This window comes from Danio rerio, chromosome 3 (assembly GCF_052040795.2).
Source record: "Danio rerio strain M-AB ecotype USA chromosome 3, GRCz13ab, whole genome shotgun sequence".
Lineage (NCBI taxonomy): Eukaryota > Metazoa > Chordata > Actinopteri > Cypriniformes > Danionidae > Danio > Danio rerio.
In genome coordinates this window covers 34,451,211-34,475,656 of record NC_141023.1, presented here as the reverse complement: position 1 = coordinate 34,475,656, position 24,446 = coordinate 34,451,211, and the positions used below count along the sequence as shown (strand labels likewise).

The 24,446-nt window shown below is 34.6% G+C and overlaps 1 protein-coding gene across 7 annotated transcripts in view; it reads right to left on the bottom strand.

The window, feature by feature from the left end:
* The window catches only part of itga3a (integrin, alpha 3a), an 83,047-nt gene that overhangs the window by 43,370 nt on the left and 15,231 nt on the right, over nt 1-24,446 (bottom strand). For 4 of the 7 annotated variants that reach the window (XM_087244809.1, XM_087244808.1, XM_087244807.1 and 1 more), the window contains exons 2-8: nt 7,896-8,023; nt 5,682-5,779; nt 5,357-5,594; nt 5,175-5,267; nt 1,111-1,327; nt 832-1,025; nt 358-446 (exon numbers count right to left, since the gene is read on the bottom strand). In XM_087244809.1, coding sequence (XP_087100935.1) covers nt 358-446; nt 832-1,025; nt 1,111-1,327; nt 5,175-5,267; nt 5,357-5,594; nt 5,682-5,779; nt 7,896-8,023 — 1,057 coding nt within the window. Of the gene's footprint in view, nt 1-357; nt 447-831; nt 1,026-1,110; nt 1,328-5,174; nt 5,268-5,356; nt 5,595-5,681; nt 5,780-7,895; nt 8,024-8,173; nt 8,560-24,446 lie in introns of those variants that run through there. The other 3 variants (XM_087244811.1, XM_087244813.1, XM_087244812.1) reach the window with 1 other exon arrangement.

Genomic DNA, 24,446 nt, shown 5'->3' with positions numbered 1-24,446 from the left:
TCCAACCCCAATAAAACAAACCTAATCGTGCTAATCAAGCTCTTACAGGCAGGTGTGTTGAAGGAAGCTGGAACTAAACTTTGTAGGACACCAGCTCTCCATGGCAATGTGTTTACTCACTTTCTGAAGTAAACTCAACTTGTTGCTTTAAACCCAATGGGCTTATTTTAAGTAAAGTAAAAAAGTAAAAGTAAAGTGTCATCCCTTTTTACACTTTTTTTAGTGTTTAACAGAAGAAACTCAAATAGGTTTGGTAAAAGTGGAGTATGAGTAAACAACGACAGTATTTATTATTTCTTTTTTGGGTAAGCGTTAATAACTGTACACTATAAACACTTCTTAATATTGCCATCTCACCTGACTAGGTTCTTGGGAAATGCCAGTTTTGCTGCCTGTCCAAATAGACACTCTGCCTGTGCTATGATATGGAGCACCAACGGCAAAATCTGTAAATAAGAACATGAAAGAGAAACTGTCAAATCACTTAATGCCACAAGAAGGCAGCAAAGTAAAATACCTTGACTGTAGTGTAGGAGTAGATATAGGCATCTCACATATTACTGATGAATAGACATAATTCAAACAGACCACATACACACACATAGATACATACTCAAATGTTGGATATGTTAGCCTTTAGGAAGAGAGTTTGTTGGTGAGCTTTTCTGATTAATTTTATTAAAAAATAAATAATAAAGTGGGCTCAGCCTCTGTATCTAAGCTAGCACAAAAGCTACTGTGGCATGGTGTACTCTGAATGAGCTCTGCAAACAAAATTGAACCGTTGCAAATAATAAATGCCAGTCAAGCAAACAATCTCACAAATCCTACCTTGGAAGCCATCTTGGTTAACATCACCAATGGCCACAACAGACATGCCAAAACCTGAGTCCTTGGGTCCAGTTAGGACCACATCAGATTTGTTACGAAAAGATCCGTTTTGGTTCATGTAGACGTATACTGCACCACCTTTGTCCATTTTTCGGTCAAAATAAAACGGGGCTCCAACAATCAGATCCTTCCAACTGTACGAATAACACACAGACATGTTTCAAGACCTTTTTCAGAAGTTAAGCAGGAAGAAAAACAAAAGCCCAAGACTTCCTTTACCCATCATTGTTAAGGTCCACAACAGCAACACTATTGCCAAAATATGACCCGACTTGTTCTCCTGTGACAGTGACTTTTATTTTGACTTCTCCACTGCCACCGCTTTTCAAAACTTCAGCCATCATCACAGATCCTTTTGCTTCGTCTCTTGGTGCTCCTGTTACCACTGTGTCTTTGCCTTTGACTAGAACATCTTGGTCCACAATCGTTGAGTAACCTGAATAGCAATTGGTCAATAAGTGTAATAAGATTTTTTTTTGCACAGGCTGATTGTTTAAATTTGTAAGGCCTTAATGTAAAATCAAGAGTTACACTGACTTACATTTTATGTTTACATGTTAACAAAATAATAATAGCAATATTCAAATAAAATAGTGCTATTATTATTTTGTTAATATTTAATCTTTTGTGTTTTCCCTTTAAGCTGTATTTGCACTTTAAAACATTAACTTAAAAACTGAATATGCCAATTCTTCAAGAGCACGTTTTGTGAAAAAATAAGTGTAACAAAGTCGGACGCTGACTTGTGAATCCAAGATAAATTTATTAGTTGAAGTTGTACCGGCAGAGGACAGAAACAGGAGCAAAACAATAGCACAGAGCAATTCGATATTCGGTGTTGTAAATGCAGGCGAGAGGTCAGACTAGGTGGCAAAGAATGAAAACGAGAAACTAGGGCTGGGCCATTAATCGAAAAGTAATCAAAATTGATATTCACAACCTATAATCTATCAAATTTTTCCAATTACATTTTTTAAATTACTTTCCCAACCGCGTGTGGAGTCATGTGACCCCACTCTGATTTATACTTCTGCGTCAAACACACAGGAATGATCTGGCGCAGCCTCTGTGCTGTCGTATACCTGCAAACCTCCCAAAAAATGTAGCTACACATTGCATGTTTTTACTACATTGATGATGATTGGAAGTTGCGCCTGAAAAGCCTTGAGAGATCATATTTTCCATTACAATAAATGTATTATTTACATTAAAATATTTGTTTACACAAGATTCAAGAAATGCACTGATGCTTTTCTACTTTTAATATGAAAAACATAATAATAATTTTGTTTCTGTTTTTTTTTTTTTTACTTTTTTATAAGAAAGAGTGACTTTGTTTTAGGCAATGTGTGTTTTTATTTCAACATTGTTCAAAGTTAAAGTAAATAATCATAGATAGCAGATAGTGCGTGTTTCCTCTTCAATTATTTTAAAATCAAGCATTTCTCCCCTTATTTAAAAATCACTCATTTGTAATATGTGAGCATATTTACTGTACAAAACTCATCAGTGAACTATGAGGGCAAAAAACTTAAATAAATAAAATAATTGTTTATCAATCCTAATGAGTTAAAATGTTCAATTAATTGATTTTAGGCCAAACGCCCAGCCCTACAAGAAACAAGGCTGGAATCAAAACACAGAAAAACTAATCAGGAAAGCGCTTCGTAATAAAACGAGCCTAAACATTGTGAGAGTAAGATGTACTTATTGTTTGTAATCAGTGCATCATGAGCTACAGCTGTGACTGTGTGTGAGTGTCTGAATTATTGTCAGCTGCTGTAAAGAGTTGATAAGTGCAGAGAGTTCCAGGAGTTGTAGTTCATTAAGAAGTAATCTCTAACAGAGAAAAAAGCGCTGACAATTACACCACTGGCGATTACAACAATAAGAGGTTTAGTTACAATTTTTCAATTCTGGAAATGATTTGTGTTCTGTAAACATGTATGGAATCAAAACAAGAATTGGAACTTTATTTAAAAACCATCACAGACTCTCACAACAGTAAACAATAATAACTTAAATAAAACACGTGCTTTATTTAATATTTGGCAATAATTTGTTTTATTTTTGTCTTTTTTGTTTCTTTTTCTTTCTCTTTGTCTTTCTCTTGCTTTACCTTCATTAAATTTATTTTAACATTGTTACATTTCTCTTGTTGCAAAAAAGTAATATTTGTATTGCTTGTACTATACTTCTATCAGTTTTGTATTTCTATTTGATGTAATGGCCTGTTGTTATTGCAAAAAAAATAATGATAATTATAAAACACGTATGGAATCATAAATTACAGGACTTATTTCCATAATCATTCCAGAAAATGATGTAGCATGAATATTGTGTCACAGTCTCGAGTCTCTGTTGTTCCATGTTCCATGTGCTTTCTTTTTGTGTCATGTGATTCCTTTGTTCTGTTTTCCCGCCATGTGCTAATGTTCATAAGTTCCACCTGTGTCACACCCTCTGTTTGTATTTAGTGCAAATATGTCATTTGTATTTAAATCCCTTTTTTCAGTTCAGTCTTAAACTGCGGTCACACTAGAGTTTGTGTGTGCGAAATTCTGACGTACGGCGCTGCAAAAAGGGGCAAGATTAAACAAGATTAGACATTAAAAAAAGCAAGCGGTTGCTCCATGTATTAAATTTCTGTCCAGAGGAAAATTTTGATCCTCGATTGGTCTCACGCAGTCAAGTGATGCTATTACGCATCAATAAACAATTGATGCATAAATAAACTTGACGCATGAACTTGCGTTTCCGGTCTGATGCATCCGTGTGCGTATGAACGGAAGCCTACAGGGAGAAAAGTCCAATGTGACCGCAGATTTACTCAACATGTGTTGCGAATTCGCAGGTCAGAGTTCACCAAGCTTGAACTTTTCAATGCAGCGAAATGCGAAACTTGCCACTTGACCTTACGTTTCCGGTCTGACACATTCACGTGCGCATAAATGGAAGTCTAAGAGGAGAAAATTGCCCGTATTCCATGTAGAGCTGTAATTGGGCCCGTTTGCACAGCTCGTTTGCCTTTTTCAAGAATGAGTGTTTTATATGTGTTTAAACATAATTTATTGATAACAAACGTAGAAGTTGGAACAAAGAAATAAAATAAGTCCTCTGTAACATCGTAACATCTCAACACTCTAAATGGGCATGGATACATACACTTAGCCTTTAAATTGGTCAACACACCAATAAAAATACGTCTTTTCTAACAAATTAAAATAAATTCTAAATGATGAGGGGTATTTGGCAATAACAAAATTAAGATAAAGACTCTACGGGATTTGTTTCTCCACTTCTCTTCACGATCTGGCCTTAGGGCAACGTAAAGCTGAACGTTAGCTTATATACTCTGATTGCATTATGTACTTTTGGTTTAAGTGATGTTTAGTTATAATTTGGCTATGTGTTTTTGTGAAGAAACAATATTTAATCCACAGTACATGGCTTTAGCATGGTCCTGCGTTCACTGATGATGCGTCCAGCAGCACTGAACTCCCTTTAACTGCTGCTGCTGGCTGGGATGCATACATAAATAAATGTATCACTGAAATTATACATTTTGCATCAGGTGAATTTAGCTGTGAGTTTGTGATGTATTTTACATTTATATGTAGTTTACTAAGTTGAAAAATAACACTGCTCCTCTTTATTTAATTTCAATACAGAGAAAACATCCTAATCAATTGAAAAACTACTCAAAATAAAAACATTGCCCCCCTCTGAGACTGAATGGTGAATCACATGAAAGTCAGCTCTGATTTTTTTACTACGTATTACAACTTTTTTTTTTTTAATTGTTTGTGCCTTTTTTGAACATTTGAGTTTGACTGAGACTTTTTGTTCTATTTTAAGGAATTAAAACAGTTCTTGCTGTTCTTTGAGCCTACATTCAGTATGAGTAAAATACTTAAGTTCTTTTAAAATTGGATACTTTAATACTTTTACTCAAGTCGTATTGCAATTGGTGACTTGTAACTTGTAATGGAGTAACTTTTACAGTAAGGTATCTGTACTTTTACTCAAGTATGGTTTTCAGGTACTCTTTACACCTCTGTAAATGCTACAACAAATATACTGCTCAGTGTTCACTAATGTTAGTTAATGCATTTTTAACATAATTAAGACCTTATGTTAAAATTTAAAAACTAAGTATAAATAAAACTAAATAATTTTAATAAAACTAAATATGTTAAATAAAAACTAAACTACTGTTTTCACGGTAGCTGTTTTTGTAAAAATGTCAGCAAACTGAAAGCATGCATGTGTTGCTGCCTTACCAGTGTAAATATTCCCTTTTCTAGAATCTGGAAGCTTGCTTTTCAATACATGAAACTCATCCGCAGGGTTGTGCCACTTCGAAAATATATTTCCTGTGTATGATAGAAAATTATCAGAGGGGAATTTAGAAAATGTGATTTCTTGATTTATAAAAGGAAATAAGCAAATAAGCTGCCATCACCTTGCCAGTTAAAGCATCCTGGAGCACCGAAGAAGATCTCACTGAATGTAACGGCAGCAGACATCCCTGCCAGACACATGCCTTCACTGTTCTGGGCTTCTCTGGGGTCGCAAATCTCGTCATACGACTGCCATTGAGAATCACTTACGTTGACCTGCAAGTCATTTCCCCGAACATAACATCTCCCAATCATGCGGAAGTTGCTGGTGAAGTTACGAATGTAGCGATGGCCACAGGCCTGTAAAGTAATGAATGCTATGTTGAGATACTGATTAAAATTTTATGTAGTTTACATATTGGGAGAAATTATTGTTAAGGGATTTACCACAACACGGCCCCCTGGTTGACTCTGACTGACTATGGACACACCAAGCCACATGCCATCTATCAGATAATTTTTAGGGTCTGGTTTGTCTTCAGGATCTGTAGAACACAAAGAAGTTATTTAGAAATAAGTAGTAGCATGCTAGAATGCATGTCTTTGGACTTTTGGGGAAACCGAAGCTCCCAGAGAAAACGAACGTGGGGAGAACATGCAAACTCTACACAGAAATGTCAACTTACCCAGCCGAGGCTCGAACCAGTGACCTTCTTGCTGTTAGGCGACATCACTACCAACTGCCTCACTGAGTCGCCCTTATTATTATTATAATTATTATCAATGAAAAGTGTAGAAAATAAATTTAATTCTGTTTTAAAAGTACGTATAGTAAATATACAAAGAAATGTGATAAAAACACAGCATAGACAAATAGCAGATACATCAACTACTACTACTACTACTAATAATAATAATAATATCATCATTAACAGACTTTTTTATTAGCAATAAATAAATAGTTACATTATTGATATTGATAAAACTATAATGATATAATATATATAACTATAATAACTATAATTGATAACTATATAATGAACAATTTATTTCAATTTTATTATCAATTATCAAAATAGATCAAAACAAATAAAGTGATATTTGTTGCCTAATATAAATGACAAGAACAATAATCACAACAATTATTACTATAAAAACCTTTAATATCATATTAATATAATATATTCAGATAATATAAAATTAAAATTGAAGCAAACTGAAAAAAATTAATACCTCAAATTTCTATAACTATATATAATAACAACAACAGTATACAACAAGCATTATTTATTTATTTATATTATGATTATTATTATTATTTCATATTATTTAAAAATACAATATTAGAAAGTAACAGCTTATTTAATTTTTTATTAGGAATTATAAACAGGCAAGCAAGCAAACTAACTAATAAACTAACTAACAAAAGGTATTGATTGATTTATTGATAGATTCATTCATTTGTTCATTTATTCAACTCTCATAATATAATATTAAAACAATGCATACTAATAATATAAAATAAAAATTGAAGCAAACTAAAAAAAATAACTTTATTTGTCTTATATTGCTTTTATATGGTTGGGGAGATAACAACTAAAATTTCTATCACTATATATTAAAACAACAACCGTAATATTAATATAATAAGTATTGTTATTATTATTATTATTATTATTATTATTATTATTATTATTTTAAGTTGACGCAGTGGCGCAGTAGGTAGTGCTGTCACCTCACAGCAAAAAGGTTGCTGGTTCGAGCCTCGGCTGGCTCAGTTGGCGTTTCTGTGTGGAGTTTGCATGTTCTCCCTGTGTTCGTGTATGTTTTCTAAGAGTGCTCCGCTTTCCCCCACAGTTCAAAGACATGCGGTACAGGTGAATTGGCTAGGCTTAATTGTCCATAGTGTATAAGTTTGAATGAGTGTGTGTGGATGTTTCCCAGAGATGGGTTGCGGCTGGAAGGCCACTCGCTGAGTAAAAACATGCTGGATAAGCGTGGCAACCCCAGATTAATAAAGGGTATAAGCCAAAATGAAAATAAATAAATTATTATTTTAAAATATATAATTAGAAACTAACACTTATTTAATTTTTTATTGGAAATTATAAACAGAAAAGCAAGCAAACTAACTAATTAAATGAAACTAATTTCATTATAAAAACATTTTTTGATTGCTAAGCCATGAAACCATATAATCATGCCTTCTTGGTTGTTGGTGCGGTTTTCCCTGTTGTTTTCCTGTTTTCATCAGTAAAAATCACAAATTGTACCTCTTCCCAACAGGGAAAAGCACTAACAACAACAAAAAAAGTATGATTATGGCGTCATGTCTTTGCAATCATAAAATGTTGCTATAATGGAGGTCAATGGGGCAAAAACAGCCACTAGCATAACAAAAGAGTAGTAAATTTGCCCAAAGTGTATTGTTGAGTTTTTGAAAAATTCCCAAACATTTTCCCAAAATATGTGTCAAAATAAGATCACCAAAAATCATTCAATTTGTTAAAAACAAAAAGAAATTTGTGGCTTAATCAAGCCTCAAAATCACCCCAGAGTGGATGAAAACATCCACAACAGCACACAAGGGTTAAATATTGCAAATAGGAAGAATGTAAGAACAAAAACATTTACGACTTCTATGGCAGAAGAAAGGCATACTTGAGTTGATGAGGTTCAGTCTTGCACAGTCCTTGGAGTCTGCAGAGATTGGACAGGCGTAAACATCTCCCGTCTCATTGGCTGACAGTCCAGACTCCGCCTTCTCTTTTGGCGCTCCTACCAGAAGCCTGAAACATGTATAAACCCAACTGAGCTCAAGTCTCTCTCAAAGCAGAATATTAGACATTACATCTGCCGCAGTACCACAGTAATGGTCATCTGAGACAACAAAGCACATTTTTCACACAACACTTTTCAAGGATAAATCAGAAATTCACCTTCGGCAGTGTGCCAGGTATTGCTTGTATTCCAGAGTACCCTTACAATTGAGTGCACATTGCAGATAAACACCAGCACATATAACACTTATCTGTCTGAGCTTGTCAGGATATGTGAACGGATTCTGACTGGAAGGACTTGTCAGAACGTATTACTTGCGGAACACAGTGAACTGTGGACAGAAAACGCCACTGAAGGAGCTCCTGGCGTCTATCTATTTGCTGAAACCTGCTGTTAAAAGTGGCAGATTATTATAAAAAAACTCTAGAAAGCACATGAGACTGGATCACATTTTACTTAAATGATCAGTGGGGTTACATAATACACTTGGGAATGGATAACTTTACGCATTCATGTCTCTACTTCTCTTGCATTTCCATAAGTGAGCTATTATGACACACTCTCTCTTCATTTCTTGCCGGGAAAATTGCTTACTTGAGATCCGCCTATGAACAAGTATACGATTTGATTTTGATTACAAAAAGCAGGCAGCTTAAAGATATAAGTCAGGCCGAAGACACCCCAGTGTGGCATCCTGGAGCCTCCAGAGCCCTCGAGGAAAGCGGGCAGAATTAAAGAGGCATTTCAATTAAAGCATAATCACAAAATCAATGAAATTTATTTCAATATTTTGTGAGAGCACGACAGACATAATAATGACTGAAGCGCTGCCTGCCTGCAAGCTCGATTCATTAAAGTTTCATGATTTTTCGAGACACGCACCCTAGTTGCTATTTTATCCACCTTGCAGCCTGAGGCCTCATAAATATTCTACTCTGTGAGGGATGAGATCTCATCAGATCATGACTCGTGTCTAACAGGATTATGAATGGGCTTTAGTGGGCAATGCGGTCATTTCGTCCACATTTAAATTCCGTTTGGTGAATTTAAACAGAAATGCATCACGTCTGACAGACTAATCATCACAGGTTTCATTTCCTCCAATAGAGGACTTGTTATAAGTACTTACAGAAAAGATATAGCAAGAATTCTGACATGATGATTAAGATTTTATAATTATTATTATTATTACTATTATAACGTTTCAGTTTGCAAAGAACAATTGTCCGATTGTATTAGTACTGTGGTACCAAATCACATTAGAGTTTCTGTAATACCAGTATATCAATAGTTGCCAACTTTGAACATTCCTCTGTGTGTATTTGTCCATGTATCAAATAAAGCTAGTCAGAATCTGCTCTAAGTCCTGCAGTGAAGATTAATTCATTACTGGTTTCAGCAGGGTTTTCCTTTGGAATTTTGATTTAGATTTTTACTTTTATGAGTAAAATGAGGTGTGGTTACAATGCTCATAAAACAAAACTTGTTGTTTTGCAATTTATAGGTATGTGTTTCATTAAAATGTCATTTTATTTTGTTCCATATACAGTGCTAAGCATAACTGAGTACACCCCATTTTGAAATGGAATAGTCTTATCCAGTTCTCAGTGAATATAGGCAATGCATTTAAACAAAACTGATTTAGTAAGCAGATATATTTATTAAAATATTATTTTATTCACCAAACATATTTAGAAATCGAAAGATAATACTACAATACTACAAAGATAAGACTACAAACTACAAAGATAATATTACAATATATGTATAAAATTAAAAAAAAATAAAAATAAAATTTCTCTAGATTTTTTCTCTTTTTCAAATTTGTATTTGATATTTTTCTATAACAGAAATTTGGGTGAACTAGTTTGTGGACCGTTATCATTTTGTAAGATAAGCTCCAGATTTGGTTTCAGTACTGACTAATTTAATGTATATGCACAAATATAATATTGTAAAGCTTCCTATTAAAAATATAGAGAATTAGAAAGATTTATGATGCATGCTGAACTCATATACGCTGAGCACTGTACAAGTACTGAACTACTATAACAAACAATTTGTCATTTAAAATACATTTGCATTATAATGCATTATAAATAACCAAATGTGTCATTGTTATCTTCAGACATTTTCAGACATGCTTAAATTCCTTTACTATTACAGTTAGGGCTGCATGACACTAGAAAAATATGATATTGCGAGATTTTATTTTTCTAAGATAAATAACTGGATATGAATATAGTTTTACAAGATGGAGGAGGAAGTCTGGAGAATCTAAAAGTATTCAGGTACAGAAATTGAATAAATCCTAATGCAAAAAATTTGTTTCTTACTTCGTCTCGTTTCAATTCTAAATATGTAAAATTCTTAGATCAAGCAAAAATATAGTTTTGATTTCACCTTCAGAAGTCAATATTAAAGAGCCCCTATTTTGCATTATAAAAGGTCATATTTTGGTTTTGTTGGGTCTCCAGCAACACAATCAAAAACACTTTCATTGTCTTATTATATACACTTAATTTTACCAAGTTATCACAACAACTTCCATATGATTTGCTTAGTGATTAATTTGTTCCCAAACCCCTCATTTGCATGAAGCTAATCTGTGGTGATTGGTCTGATGACACTGTTGTCTGATGTCTGTTGTGTAAATCGGTAAAGAAAGTGGTAAGTGTTGCGTATTCAACGTGGTTTTAGACACGATATGTGAATATAAAAAGTTAACCAGATACAGTACAAGCCACGTGGAGTGATTACAAATAACAAAACATAATTAAACATGTATTTTGCAAGCTAAAGGATACAAGGAGGCAACCATTTTAAATCTTGCTTACAACTTGAGATCAGGAGGAAGAAAATGGTTCATATGAACTGTGTACTGACAAAATTTCCGGTCAAGGTCTGACAAAGTCCCATACATATTTTCATCAAATACTCTTTGCTGATCCTTCCTTAAACAAATGGCAGCCAAATCACATGTTGCAGGGTATGGTTATTATATTAAGCATCAGAATGTTCACTCAATAATGTTTACTCGTATTCAGTCATGATTATTCCCACACAAACCTGCACTCCGCTAGTGTTTGAAAGGAAATGTATGTTTTACCATATCCAGCATATTTGGCATCATTTGGTTTCATGTCTATGTCAATACTAACAGGCAAAAGATCCGAACGAACAACAAATCATTAAAATGACTCTGATTTGGCTAAGTAAAAAAAATCTAGTTTTCACTTTGAAATGTAGATATTTGGGTGTAACGAGACAAAAATTATAAGTACGTTTTTTTAGTAAACATTCTATATAAATAATTAACTACAATTAAAATATTAATACAATTTTGCTACACCTCCAAACATTATATTGTTTTGTGCACAAATGTTTTAATCTCTTTTGAAATGCTCATTCACAGCCCTAAAAACCCAATAAAGCTTCACTCTATTATGGTTAAACGTATCAGTAACTCTACAAATAACGTGTTTTATGTAGCTGCTGGTCACTAAAACTTCAACTTAGCATTGCATAACTTGTGATGTGACTATTGCAAATGTGCACATTGCAATATCGATGCTGAAATAATATATTGCGCAGCCTTAATTTCAATACAAGAAATATAGGTGAATAATAAAAGTCATAAAAAATCCATTGCTGTACATTGCAAGAATACTGCAATTCAATAAATTCTATTATAACCATTCACCCCAATGTCATTCCAAATCAAGATACCTTGATTTCTTTCTTAAGAAACCCAGCAAACAATTTTATGTTTATTAGAAGTCTAATAGACATCTAATAGTAGACAGCTTGGCTAAAAAACAAGGCAATGAAAATCGAATAAACATCCAAGAAAAGCCCAAAACTAGACTAGTCGTCAAGTAGACTGTCATGAGTTTCAGAAAGGATGAGTGAACGAGGACTCAAATGCAACAGAAGATGGCTTTTATTTACAAAGAACAAAACAAATAGATAACAAAAACCACCCCGGGGGGAAAACATAACTAAACACAAAAAGGCACCCAAACTTGACTGAGCTGGCAAGACAGGACTGGAGCAGGAACACAGGGGAGTATTGACGACATACTGGCAAAGGACAGCAGACATGAGGAGAATATAAGCAGAAATAATTAACAAACATACAGATTAAACATATTAAACTAATAATAGGTTAACAATGAGTGTGGGACTAAACAATAAACAGGAGAGCACATGACACAAAAAAACAACACAAGCCATGTGCTCACACAAAATGAGACTAGAACACGCAGCCAATAAGAGAACTCATTAACCGCTGTTCACATGAGACACTAAAGCATGTGGCGCATGTAAACACGTACCATGTGCTAAACACAACACCAACAGAAGACTGAAGCAAAAAATGATTACACAATAAATGAAAAAACTCACTGTGCACTCACACATGCAATGTGCATGTTTCATCCCAGCGCCACCCGAAACCAACTTGACTGAGACGCTGGGAATGAAACACCACACTGCAGACAGAACAAACACAAACACCAGGACGAGAGCGCGCGTCATTTCATCGTTCCGAGAAAACTCGAGCCGAGCACAACATACAAGGCAAGACAGCACTAGTGTCTGGACTCTGCCACAAAAAACAGAATTAACAACACCAGAGTGACAAAATCCAGACATAGATAGAATAGACTATATGTGTGTAGTCATTAATTTCTAGTCTAGTCTAGTGTTGCCTATTCTTAGTCTTCTATTCTTTCGTCTATTAGTTTTTTACTGACAGCCCAAATTTAACCTTGTTTTAGACAAGACGACTATGTTTAGACATCTGTTGGACATCTATTAGACATCTTTTAAACACAAAATAATGCTTGCTGGGAAAGAACCTTTCATTTGTTTTGTTCCTTTCATGAAAGTCATCGAGGCGCAAAACAACCCTTGACTGCCATTACTGTATATCTTAAGGGTTCTGCAAAATATGCCACTCAGGTTTGTAAAGACTTGAAACAGAACAATTATTAGAAATTTTGCTGAACTCTCCTTTTAAAAAAAATAACAATTCCAGTCTCGTCATGCACTGTACACAAAACGCTATTATTACTAAAATATGCTGCCCCAAGTGAAGATCAAATGCACAGACTGAGCTTTCTTTTGTGCTCAATTTGACAACACGCCTTTCACTGGTGATTTGTTGTGTCGTTTCTGTACTTGTTCATATGCATCACACATTGTGGTGAGGTAGACTTTGATGAGGACACAGACTGAGGTTAAAGTCATAGGGAGGGAGACAGAGAGAGAGACGGGGGGAAGACAGGGAGGGACAACGAAAGACAAAAGGTGAAGTGAAAGACGTTCATCCCTCTCTCCCTTTGGGCCTAATTTCATTTGGACCTCCACAATCGTCCCCCTCAAACCACCACCACCAACAATCGGCCTGCATCTCCCCCTCATTCCTGTCATGTGACTGCAAATGTGCTTTCAGCAAGGACAAGACAGGAAATGAGAAAGTCAAGAGAAGGTGAACGTGCGAGAAAGAATGTCAGGCTCTTCCTCGTTGATTCATGTTCACCACAGAAGAATTCTTCTTGAATGCTGCTGCTCACTTCATATGTGAAAGGCGCTCAAAAGTATGCCACCAAAACCAAACAAAAATTAGCTTAGATTCAAAATAAAGCAGGCAAGAATTGGATCTTGATTAAAGTGAAACTTAATGAAAATTAATGAAAAGCTTTAAGTTGTGATGTTACAATTAGATATGCACAGTTACAGCTTTTTTCCCCACAGTTGAGCGTTATAAATCCATATACATCATTAGTGTTGGGGTAGCACATTACAAATAACGCGAGTTGTGTAATAATATTAATTAAAAGTAAAAAAGTAAAAGGGACTAAGCCGAAAAGAAAATTAATGAATGAATGAGTAACAAGTAAAGTAACGCACTTTACTTTTCAAAATTAAGTAATAATATTTGAGTAACTTTTTTAAAAAAGTAATGTGAGTTACTTTTTAGTTTAGTTAATACGTTTTTGCATTAGCATTAGCATTACAATAAAACAAATGCTTTTGAAATCCAAATCCTCTAAGAGTTTTTAGTCTGCTTTATTTAGGGCAAACGGAGCCGGGGACACTTCCAAAAAGACATTATAATTTGAATGGCATTTGCATTTACTGTATGTTAGACTTTTTTATTATTATTCCAGAGGTTTCCATAATCTTGGACCAGGTCGTATCCCGAGCAGCTGCTGTGGTCATGGAGGAGTGGAGAGCATGATTCCTGTAAGACCCCAGTGAAAGACGAGTCTTCGCATTGATCCTGAAGGGCCAGCCTGTACATACAGTAAGCCGGTGACCTCTCCCACCTGCACCTTCTCCAAAATGGCCTCCGGTTTCCAGACTGCAGCTCAGCATAAAAAGTTTGGCCATAGGAGAAATGGTCATGCCCAACTGAACCTGGTTTCTCTTGAGTTTTTTTCCGTCACTTTCTCAAAGTGGTAAAGTTTGTTTCTCGCCGCTGTCGCCACAGGCTTGCATGGTTCAGGACTTGTGAAGCTGTGCATCAATAGATTTGCTCTTCAAATGTTTGAACTCTTAGAAGTGAAAACTAACCCTAACCTTAACCCAAACTGAACTGAACTAAACTCTGAACTTCAACTCTAAAAACTGGACTGACAGTTTGGACTGGACTGACGCAGTGGGTAGCACGATTACCTCACAGCAAGAAGGTCGGCGATTTGAGCTCTGGCTGGGTCAGTTGGCATTTCTGTTTGGAGTTTGCATGTTCTCCCCGTGTTGGCATAAGTTTCCTCTGGGTGATCCGGTTTTCCCCACAGTCCAAAGACACGTAGTGTAGGTTAACTGAATAAGCTAAATTGGCCGTAGTGTATGTGTGTTAATGCAAGAATGTTTGGATGTTTCCCAGTGTTGGGTTGTGGCTGAAATGGCATCCGCCGCGTAAAACATATACTGGATAGGTTGGCAGTTCATACCACTGTGGCGGCCCCTGATTAATAATGGGACTAAGCCTAAAAGAAAATTAATAAATGAGTAACTTGCTTTAAAAAATAAATAGCTGAATTAAAATTGAATCCCTCATGCAATAAGAGAATGCAGGAACAGACAGAAATAAGGATGACAAGGCCTTTTATTTTTGTGATGGAAAGATTCTCATTATTTTGGACACATGGTAGAAAAGGAAAAGAGGATTATCTGAATGGACAGTGATTTACGTTTTAATATGACAAATAGTAGAAAAGTAGCAAACACATTGCTTTAAACTTTCATTAATCTGTATATGCGGCATGTAGAGCTCCGTGGTCAGGAAGTTCTCAGAAGATAACATTATCCTACATACATTTTTAATGTATTTTTTTAGGTAAATGAAGGTTATACAGTGTGTTATTAATTGCAGAGCTCATCTATTTACAAAAAAAAGAAGAAAAGAAAACACTTCAAGTTCTGAAAGAGATTAAGCCTCAGCCAGGTCAGAAAAAGTAACACAAAAGCAACTTAAAAGTAACATAACGCATTACTTACTATCAAAACTAAGTATCGCAACTAGTTATTTTTTTGGGGAGTAACTCAATTTTGAAATGCACTACTTTATAAAGTAACTTTTCCCAACACTGCATATCACACATTTCTGTTGAACATATGAACGCAGTATAATACACATCAACAGCTATAATATACTTTTTGGTTTTGGTAGTTCATAATATTTGATTGAATGAAGACTGCAGTTCCTTGTTGCACAAACATATCACTTTAATGACAGTGTTAACACATGAATCAAATTTTGAATGCCTGAATGTTAATGATTAAAGTTTGTAAGAAAACAAAAGTTGCTGTGTTTATTTAAACTCTGTAACAGCCTTCCTGATGATGTCTGAAGCAGGTCGCACACCAGAAGCGCCGCTCGGCGCCGCGACACGGCGCGTACATGACAGATTAAAGTATCGCACACCAGACGCGCACATTCGAATGATATTTAACATGAAACTAATCAGATGGCGCTCTGTGGCGCGGCTGAAAAATGAACTGCGTCCTGAGCCGTCGCCGGGCGCCGCCGACAGCCGCCGACTTGCGGCGCCGGTGTGTGTATCCTGATAGAAACCTATGATTAGAATTCTAAAATACGTGGCGCTGCGCGGCGCGCCGCCGAGCGTCGCTTCTGGTGTGCGACCTGCTTGAGGCTCAGACACACTCTTGCAGTTCAAAAGTAGATTAAAAACCTTTTTAGCAAAGCATACACTCAATGCATCACATAGCTGTATGACGCATAAATTGTGCTTCACGCAGGTTTTTGCATTACGTTTATATACCCTATGAACAGCAGCTACACTAATTATTCTCTTTACTCTCTATTTCCACCTAGGGATACCCATCCCAAGGCCCCTAGAGATTATGCAGCGCCACTGATGTAATCCAAGACCTGTGAAGAGATGATCTCAAGGTTTCCAAAATCCCGGACCAGGTCGTATCCTGAGCAGCTGCTGTGGTGGTCATGGAGGAGTAGAAATCTATCTAAAAAGTAGAGTCTTCGTCCAGCGTTCTCCAGCCTCCAGCGCCTTGACTGCAGCTCTGCACAAGACGTTTGGCCATATGAGAAATGGTCGTTCCCAACTGAGCCAGGTTTCTCTCTAAGTTTTTTTCCTCGCTGCTGTTGCCACTGGCTTGCATTGTTCGGGACTTGTAGAGCTGCGCATCGATGGATTACTCTTCAGTGTTTGAACTCTCAGCAGTGAATATTAAAACACACCGAACTGAACTGATCTAAACTGAACTGAACTTAAACTCTAAAAACAGAACTGCACTGTTTCAATTAACTATAATCTTCTATGTGAAGCTGCTTTGACACAATCTACTTTGTAAAAGCGCTATACAAATAAAGATGAATTGAACTGAATATTTTGCTAGCACACATCGTTATTCTTTAGATGAACAATTAATCGGGTAATGTTAATCCACTGGAAAATAAAAAGTTGTTTTGGTAATCTTCAATCAAAGTCTGACCATTTGCTTCTGGGTTTTGAGTGTCAGTCCTTTTCTGTTTGACACAATAGCCACAACATTCATAACAACACCCCCTCTTGCAGCTAGATTGCTACAGTATAAGAAAATGATGCACAAAAAGAAAGCCCTGCCCCTTTCTCAATATACCATTTAAGATAGAAGCAAATCAACATGCTAAATAAAAGTTTCAGCAACTTTACACAAAATATATAACTTGACCTGAAAGATTTTTTTTTTTAATTAGGGCTGCACAATATATTATTTGAGCATCAAAATCACAATGCGATTATTCCCAACAGCCACATCACGAGTATACGTAATATTGAGTCTTTATTATAATTATATAATAAAATATATCATAATAATATAATAAAATAATAAAAGAGTTTTTGAAGTGAGTGTGAGGGATTTAAAAGAATTGTACCACATTGAATTATTTATAAAATGAAGACTATACAGTATTGTTATTATATTATATTTTATTATTTCATATTATATTATATTATATTATATTATATTATATTATATTATATTATTATTTACTAATGTATATCTGAATACGGTTAGAATCATCTGAAAACAATCAAATGTTTTTTTATTTAATTTGTATTTTTTTATTGAATTTATCTGTGCTTGCCTTGCAGGTTGTTTCTTATGTTTAATGCAAACGCAGATGCCTTACAGATCCTCCACAGAATCCTCCCAATAAATCTAAAATGATAATTTTTTTCCAAATAGTTATTCAACACATCTAGTTAAATTGTATTCATGTCGCAATATATATCGCAGAATATAAACATACTAAAAGGTTACATTTTTCCAATATCGTGCAGCCATATTTTGATTATATTTATAATATATAATTATATTTAGATTTTATATATATATATATATATATATATATATATATATATATATATATATATATATATATATATATATATATATATATATATAATAACTTGCTGTTTCTTCATAACCATTTCTACAATGTCTAAATGAACTATAAAAACCAACATTTTCAAAACTAAATATTTAAAATGAGTTTCCACAAAAAAAAAATGCTTTAGCCTTTGAAAAATGATAAAATATACAAATAATACCAAAAAACTATAACTTTACCTCAATCACTACATGGGATACACTGAAAAAAAAAAATCAAAACAATTTATATGGGTTGGATTTAAACAAACATATGCTGTAACATCCAGCTTAATTTGTTTTATAACAAATAAAAAATATATATATAAATCCAATGAATAATTGATTCAGAGACTGCACTTCAAAATGAAAGCCAAAAAGTAACCATCACTATTTGATTATCAACATTTTCCAAAGAGCCATACCACCTCTAATCTTTTAACACAGACTAGACACCATCCATCCATGAGCATAAACATAAAACAAAAACATATACTGCTAATGAATGGTTCAAAGGTGACAGCTTAGTTTGCTCCAATGTGCAATAAACATCTGTTTCTACAAGAAGCTTCCTGCTGTTTGATTAGTGAATCAGACTTTTAGCACAGAGCCGGCAGTTTATTATTAAATCAATATCAGTCACATGACATGGGTTTTACCATGCAATTACCTGCAGGTCTGGTGGTGAACAGCACATACCTCAGAGGCATGTCTATGAACCACAGGCTGGTTTGAGTTCACGTTCACTTAGGCTTTATTATATTCAGTTCTGCTCAGTTGGAGAGCATATGACTCAAGCAGAATCCTCTCATTTAATCTTTTCTGCAGCATTGGCCTTCATTTTTTGCTGTTCTATCATCCTTCGGTACATTCTGTGCAGTCAACTACAAACAACACAGAGATTTCGCTTTTGCTTGTAAGTGTAGGTAACCTTTTGAAGATATATGCCGACAGTTTAGGAGCTGAAATATTTAATGATCTTAAAAAAAGGCCCCCATGCTCCTTTATATGACTATTTTTTAAATTAAAGGTGGTCTTAATTAAACAATGGGTATATTTAGGAATCTCTTCATATTGTACAATTTTAATATGGGAGAATGGAATGTTTCCAAACTTTAAAAGATAAGTTTGGTCTTATAAACCAAGATCTATTTAGATATTTACAGTTGCGGCCAGGAACAGGAAAGAAATACAGGATGAGGATTGAAACAGCTTGTTCAGATTTTCATTCAGACATAAGAGAAAAGTATGACTAAAACAATTTCTAAATTATATAGAGCAATAAGTAGTTCTAGAGGACTCTCAACAGACTATATAAGATTAAAATGGGAAAAGGAAGTAGGCATTAATTAAAATCAAGACCAATGGGTTAAAACAGGGGTCTCAAACTGCCGGCCCGCAGGCCATTTACGGCCCGCCCTCCTCCTCCTTCCGGCCCGCAGCTAAAGTCAAAAATATAACGAGATTTGGCCTGCTAAAACATATATTTTTGAAACACTACCACTTGTGGTTTTGACCCACTCCTTAGTCAACATTTAAAGTACTGCATTCAGATAGTTTTACTTTCATTTTCTCTCAGTGTACGGTCGAGAGTAACACACTTCACATGCGTTTAAATTCTGTGCCTGATTTAAACGTTAAAATAGATGTCTGTAAGTGCTCTATTTTTACTAAAGCTCTATATTTGTAAACATTCAAGAGTTGTTAGTTATCAGTTTTATTCCACTTGTATTTTGTTGTACAAACACTTCTTCATGGCTAACACAATATGCTGATGGTGTGACAAATATGGCAAACTTTCAGATACAAATGGTCTCATTTAATAGATTTTCCTTATACGCTTATTAAGATTTGCATAACAACTATGTACATTAATAAAATTGTACTGCTGGTTGAGTTGAACATGTTAAAGTAAATGTGAATATGTAAATTTCCCCTCTTTGTTGTAGTTTTGCAAAAAAAAAAAGATATTGAGAAAAACAATTGCCAGTAAAGTCACTTCAGTTAGCCAAACTGCTTTTGGCTATTTTTATAATATTGCACAATACAAATGGTTGGGACTGAATAATAATTATTATGCCTATTATTTGTAGTATTTTCATAGCAATTTAAACTCCAATATGTACAACAAGAAACAAAAAGTTAGAGTTTTGACTAGATATAGTCTGTAGAAGAATGACCGAGTGTGTATCTAACGCTCATACACGGCCATACACACAACCACACATATATTTCAGAAGCTGATTGTGACATGATAAACGTGCTGATTTGCATTATCACCGGTTACAGCTAATGTTTGAAATATTAAAGTCATATCTGTTGTCACAAGATGCATTAATTGTGTCAGGTTTCCACTTTTTTCTTGTACTATCCGTCACTGAAATGACCCCCTGCCAATTTGAGTTTGAGACCTCTGGGTTAAAATATACGCTGTCCCACATACCTCAACAAGCTCAAGAATGTGGCACAAGTTTTGTCAGATAAACTTAATTAGATTTTTTATTATTTAATTAAATTATTACAATTGGGAACCTCCTCCTTGTCGGAGGAAATGTGGGGTAGAAGAGGCACATCATGCGCATATATTCTGGCAGTGCTCAAGTATAACCAGATATTGGGGAACTGCACTCCACTATCAATGATATTTTTGATCTTCATATTCCAAGATCATTTGAAGTACTTTATTTAGGATATATTCCTATTAAACTTAAAAAGGAGGATAGATATCGATTTAAGATATTTTTGGCAACAAGTGAAAACGCTATGACCCGGTGAATGGTATAAAAAAAAAAACTACAGACAAATGGTTCAAAATAATAGCAGTAGTTAAGGAAATGGAAAAAATGCACTTCGATTACAAGTAGAAATCTTTAAAATGTAATGGAGTTATAGCTGGCTTTCTCCGCAATGATAATATCGTTATCTATAATTTAACATTAACATAATTCTAGAGGTTATGAATCATTAGCCCCTTTCACACAGTGATACCTGTAAATATCCGGAAAATTTCCGGAAAGACTTTACCGGTATATTGAAAAAAGCGCTGTTCGCACAGGCGAGGTTACGGAAATTTTCCGGAAAAGAGCATTCACACATCCATTCCAAAATACCGGTAAATTCTGACATCATTCACCACAAATGAGCTTTAAACGGCTGCGCTTGTATTTGTAAACATTTGACTAAATTACAAACTCTGTGGATGATCAATATTGTGAACAACTTTCGCAGGATCACTTTCGCATGTCGAGATGTTCATAATATGTGCGTGTGCAGGCGCTCACAGGCTGTTCCACAGGCACACGCAAAGCTTGAAGGTAAACAAACAACGGCTTATCATAAGCATCTCATCGATGATTTTTTACACAGATGGCATTAAGAAGAACATATAAACGTGATCTGACTAACTTCTAGCAGCTAAATGTGTCTGGAAAAATATTCAAAGGCTTTTATCCTCACAAACCGCGCGGACGTAAATGCGTCTGACTGTTGTGATTGGCTAAAGCAGACGTCTCACGTCAGCACGTTCTAGACGTGCACGCGCTTATTACGGGAATCTTCCTTCTGCATTCACACAGCGCAGCATTCTGGCAAATTGCCGGTAATGTTACAACTTCTCTTTCCGGAAAATAGCCAGAACGAATTTACCGGTATTTCCAAAAAGGACCTGTTCACACATACAACCTTTCCGGAAAATTACCGGCAATTTTCCGGAAAGGTCTGTATGTGTGAAAGGGGCTAATATGTTTGGCAACCTTTTATTATATTGTATTTTATACTTATTCTATTTATTTATTTTTTGGATGAGTTTAATTTTATATTATTTATATATGCATGTATATAGATATACATGTGTGGAATGGATGAATTTTTGTATATACGTATATATGTATGTATGTTTATATATATGTATGAAGTCAGAATTATTAGCCCCCCTGAATTATTAGTCCCCCTGTTTATTTTTTTCCCCAATTTCTGTTTAAAGGAGAGAAGAACTTATAAACATAATAGTTTTAATAACTTATTTCTAATAACTGATTTATTTTATCTTTGCCATGATGACAGAAAATAATATTTGACTAGATGTTTTTAGGACACTTCTAGACAGCTTAAAGCGACATTTAAAGGCTTAACTAGGTTAATTAGGTTAACTATGCAGGTTAGGGTAATTAGGCAAGTTATTGTATAACGATGGTTTGTTCTGTAGACAGTTGAAAAAATATATAGCTTAAAGGGGCTTATAATTTTACCCTTAAAACGGTTCATAAAAAATTAAAATCTGCTTTTATTCTAGCCAAAATAAGACAAATAAAACTTTCTCAAGAAGAAAAAATATTATCAGACATACTGTGAAAATGGCCTTGCTCTGTTAAACATCATTTGGGAAATATTTAAAAAAGAATAAAAAATTCAAAGGGGGGCTGATAATTCAGACTTCAACTCTTTATGTATGTATATATGTATTATTATTTTTTATTTGTGTGTTTGTTCCCACTGGTTATATGTTCCTAGACATATCTATTAAAACTAAGTATATAAAGAAATAATAATAAATAAAGGTGGTATTAAACATGTTTGACTTGGGAGGGGGCGAAACAGCTATGAGTCAGATCACAAAAAAAAGAAACCTTCCTATAAGCTGCTGAAGAAGGTGTGTCTGTTTCAGTGCTTTCGCTCACGGAATTTCAGGACCAGAGTTCACATGTACCTTTGTTTCATGTCTATACCACTATGTACAGTTAAAAAAAAACACACAGCACAAAAGAGTCCATTTAAAGCTAAGCCTGGCCTTTCAGTAAATAGCGCTTACAGAAAGAAGGTCATGCTGGCCACACTTGGTGTTGAGACTGTCTGGCCATGAACAAAGAGCTTGATTAGAAGGGAAAAAAACTTTCTGGTGGTGTTTCAAGTTCAGGCAGGTGAAATGCATGTCCCTTATCACCCACATAACACTATGAGTGAATGATAAAGAAAGTGAAAGACAGTGAGCACTGAACTATAAAATGAAGGATATGCACAGTCTGGAGAGCTCATTACATTTTCAAGTGAGTGGGTGAGCAGAGATGAGAGGCAGTATCATATTTCTGCAAAGTTTGTTCCAAACAGAGGGAACTTTAATTTCAGGGTCTTCTTGAAGGGAGATTCTGAATTGAACTAAATTTAATTATTTTATTTATGTGTGCTTTTAGTATTAGCTTAGCAACATCATGTGATCTGCATACCATGACTACACTCTGGGTGTTATTTGATGAGACGTGTGGGTGCATCTACACTCCTAAAAATAAAGGTGCCATTAAAACCAAAATGAGGCTTTTCATCTTTTTGGTTTACGCAAATAAGCTTTCAGTGAAAAGTTCTTCAAATAACATTTATTTTCAGTGTGAAGAACGTTTTAATTACATTTAAATACTGTAAAATCATTTTGTGAAAACATTCCATGGACATTAAATCCTCTTCACTGAACCATCAATGCCAATAAAGAACCTTTTTTTAATTGGTAAGTTTAAAACTATATCAGCATCTGCCAATAATGCTTGATTTTATTTAGAGTGATTTAGTAAGTAATGCTGAGTAATTCTAGAGTATTTAAATTTATATCTATCTTATAATAAACAAATTAAATAATATTAGTTAAATAAATTTAGTCACTAAAATGTTTAATATTTCAAAAATATATGACCAAGGAAGACAAAACCAATCTTAAATTGTATGGATATATTTGTAGATGTTGTCTAGAATACATTGTTCGAGTCAAATAAAATTACTTCTATGGCAAAAATCTTTAGAATGCTAAGAAAATATGACTTTTTATAAGATATTTTGTAAAGTGCATATGTAAATATATCAAATCTAAATTTTTAATTAGTAATCTGTATTGCTAAACACTTAATTTGAACAACTTGCAAGGTAATTTTCTCAGTTTTTAGATTTTTTTAAACGCTCAGATTCCAGGTTTTCAAATAATTGTATTATAATAGTATTATAGTTGTAATGTTGTATCTTAATAAACCATGCATCAATGGAAAGCTTATGTATTTATAAATCAATTTCCATAAAGTGACACACATTACATATTGTATTGTATATAAACTAGGGCTGCACAATGTTGGAAAAAATTTACATGGCAATATTTTAATTAATTTAATCTGATCATATTCGAACTAAACAGAAATCAAATTAATACAGAGTATGCCGATTTTAGTCGCCTTATTGAAGTGCAGTACAGACATGAAAACACCTTAATCGAGCAATTACTGTCATGTAGGACTTTTCGCCGCATTTTGCAACAGGATAGTCCACACACACACACACACACACCCACATGGCTGTTAGACACTCTTTGCACCAACCGAGTCAGTGCAGAACACAGTGCAGTGGTTTTTTTTCCATTCAGTATGCGGTATGAACTTCCATTAAAACTACACTCTTCCAGCAGTTCATAGTTGCATCCAATATCTCGTTTGTCATGGGAACATGCATGAAATGTTTCTGAATAAAGGTGAAATTGCCAAACTGCAGTTAAAGTTA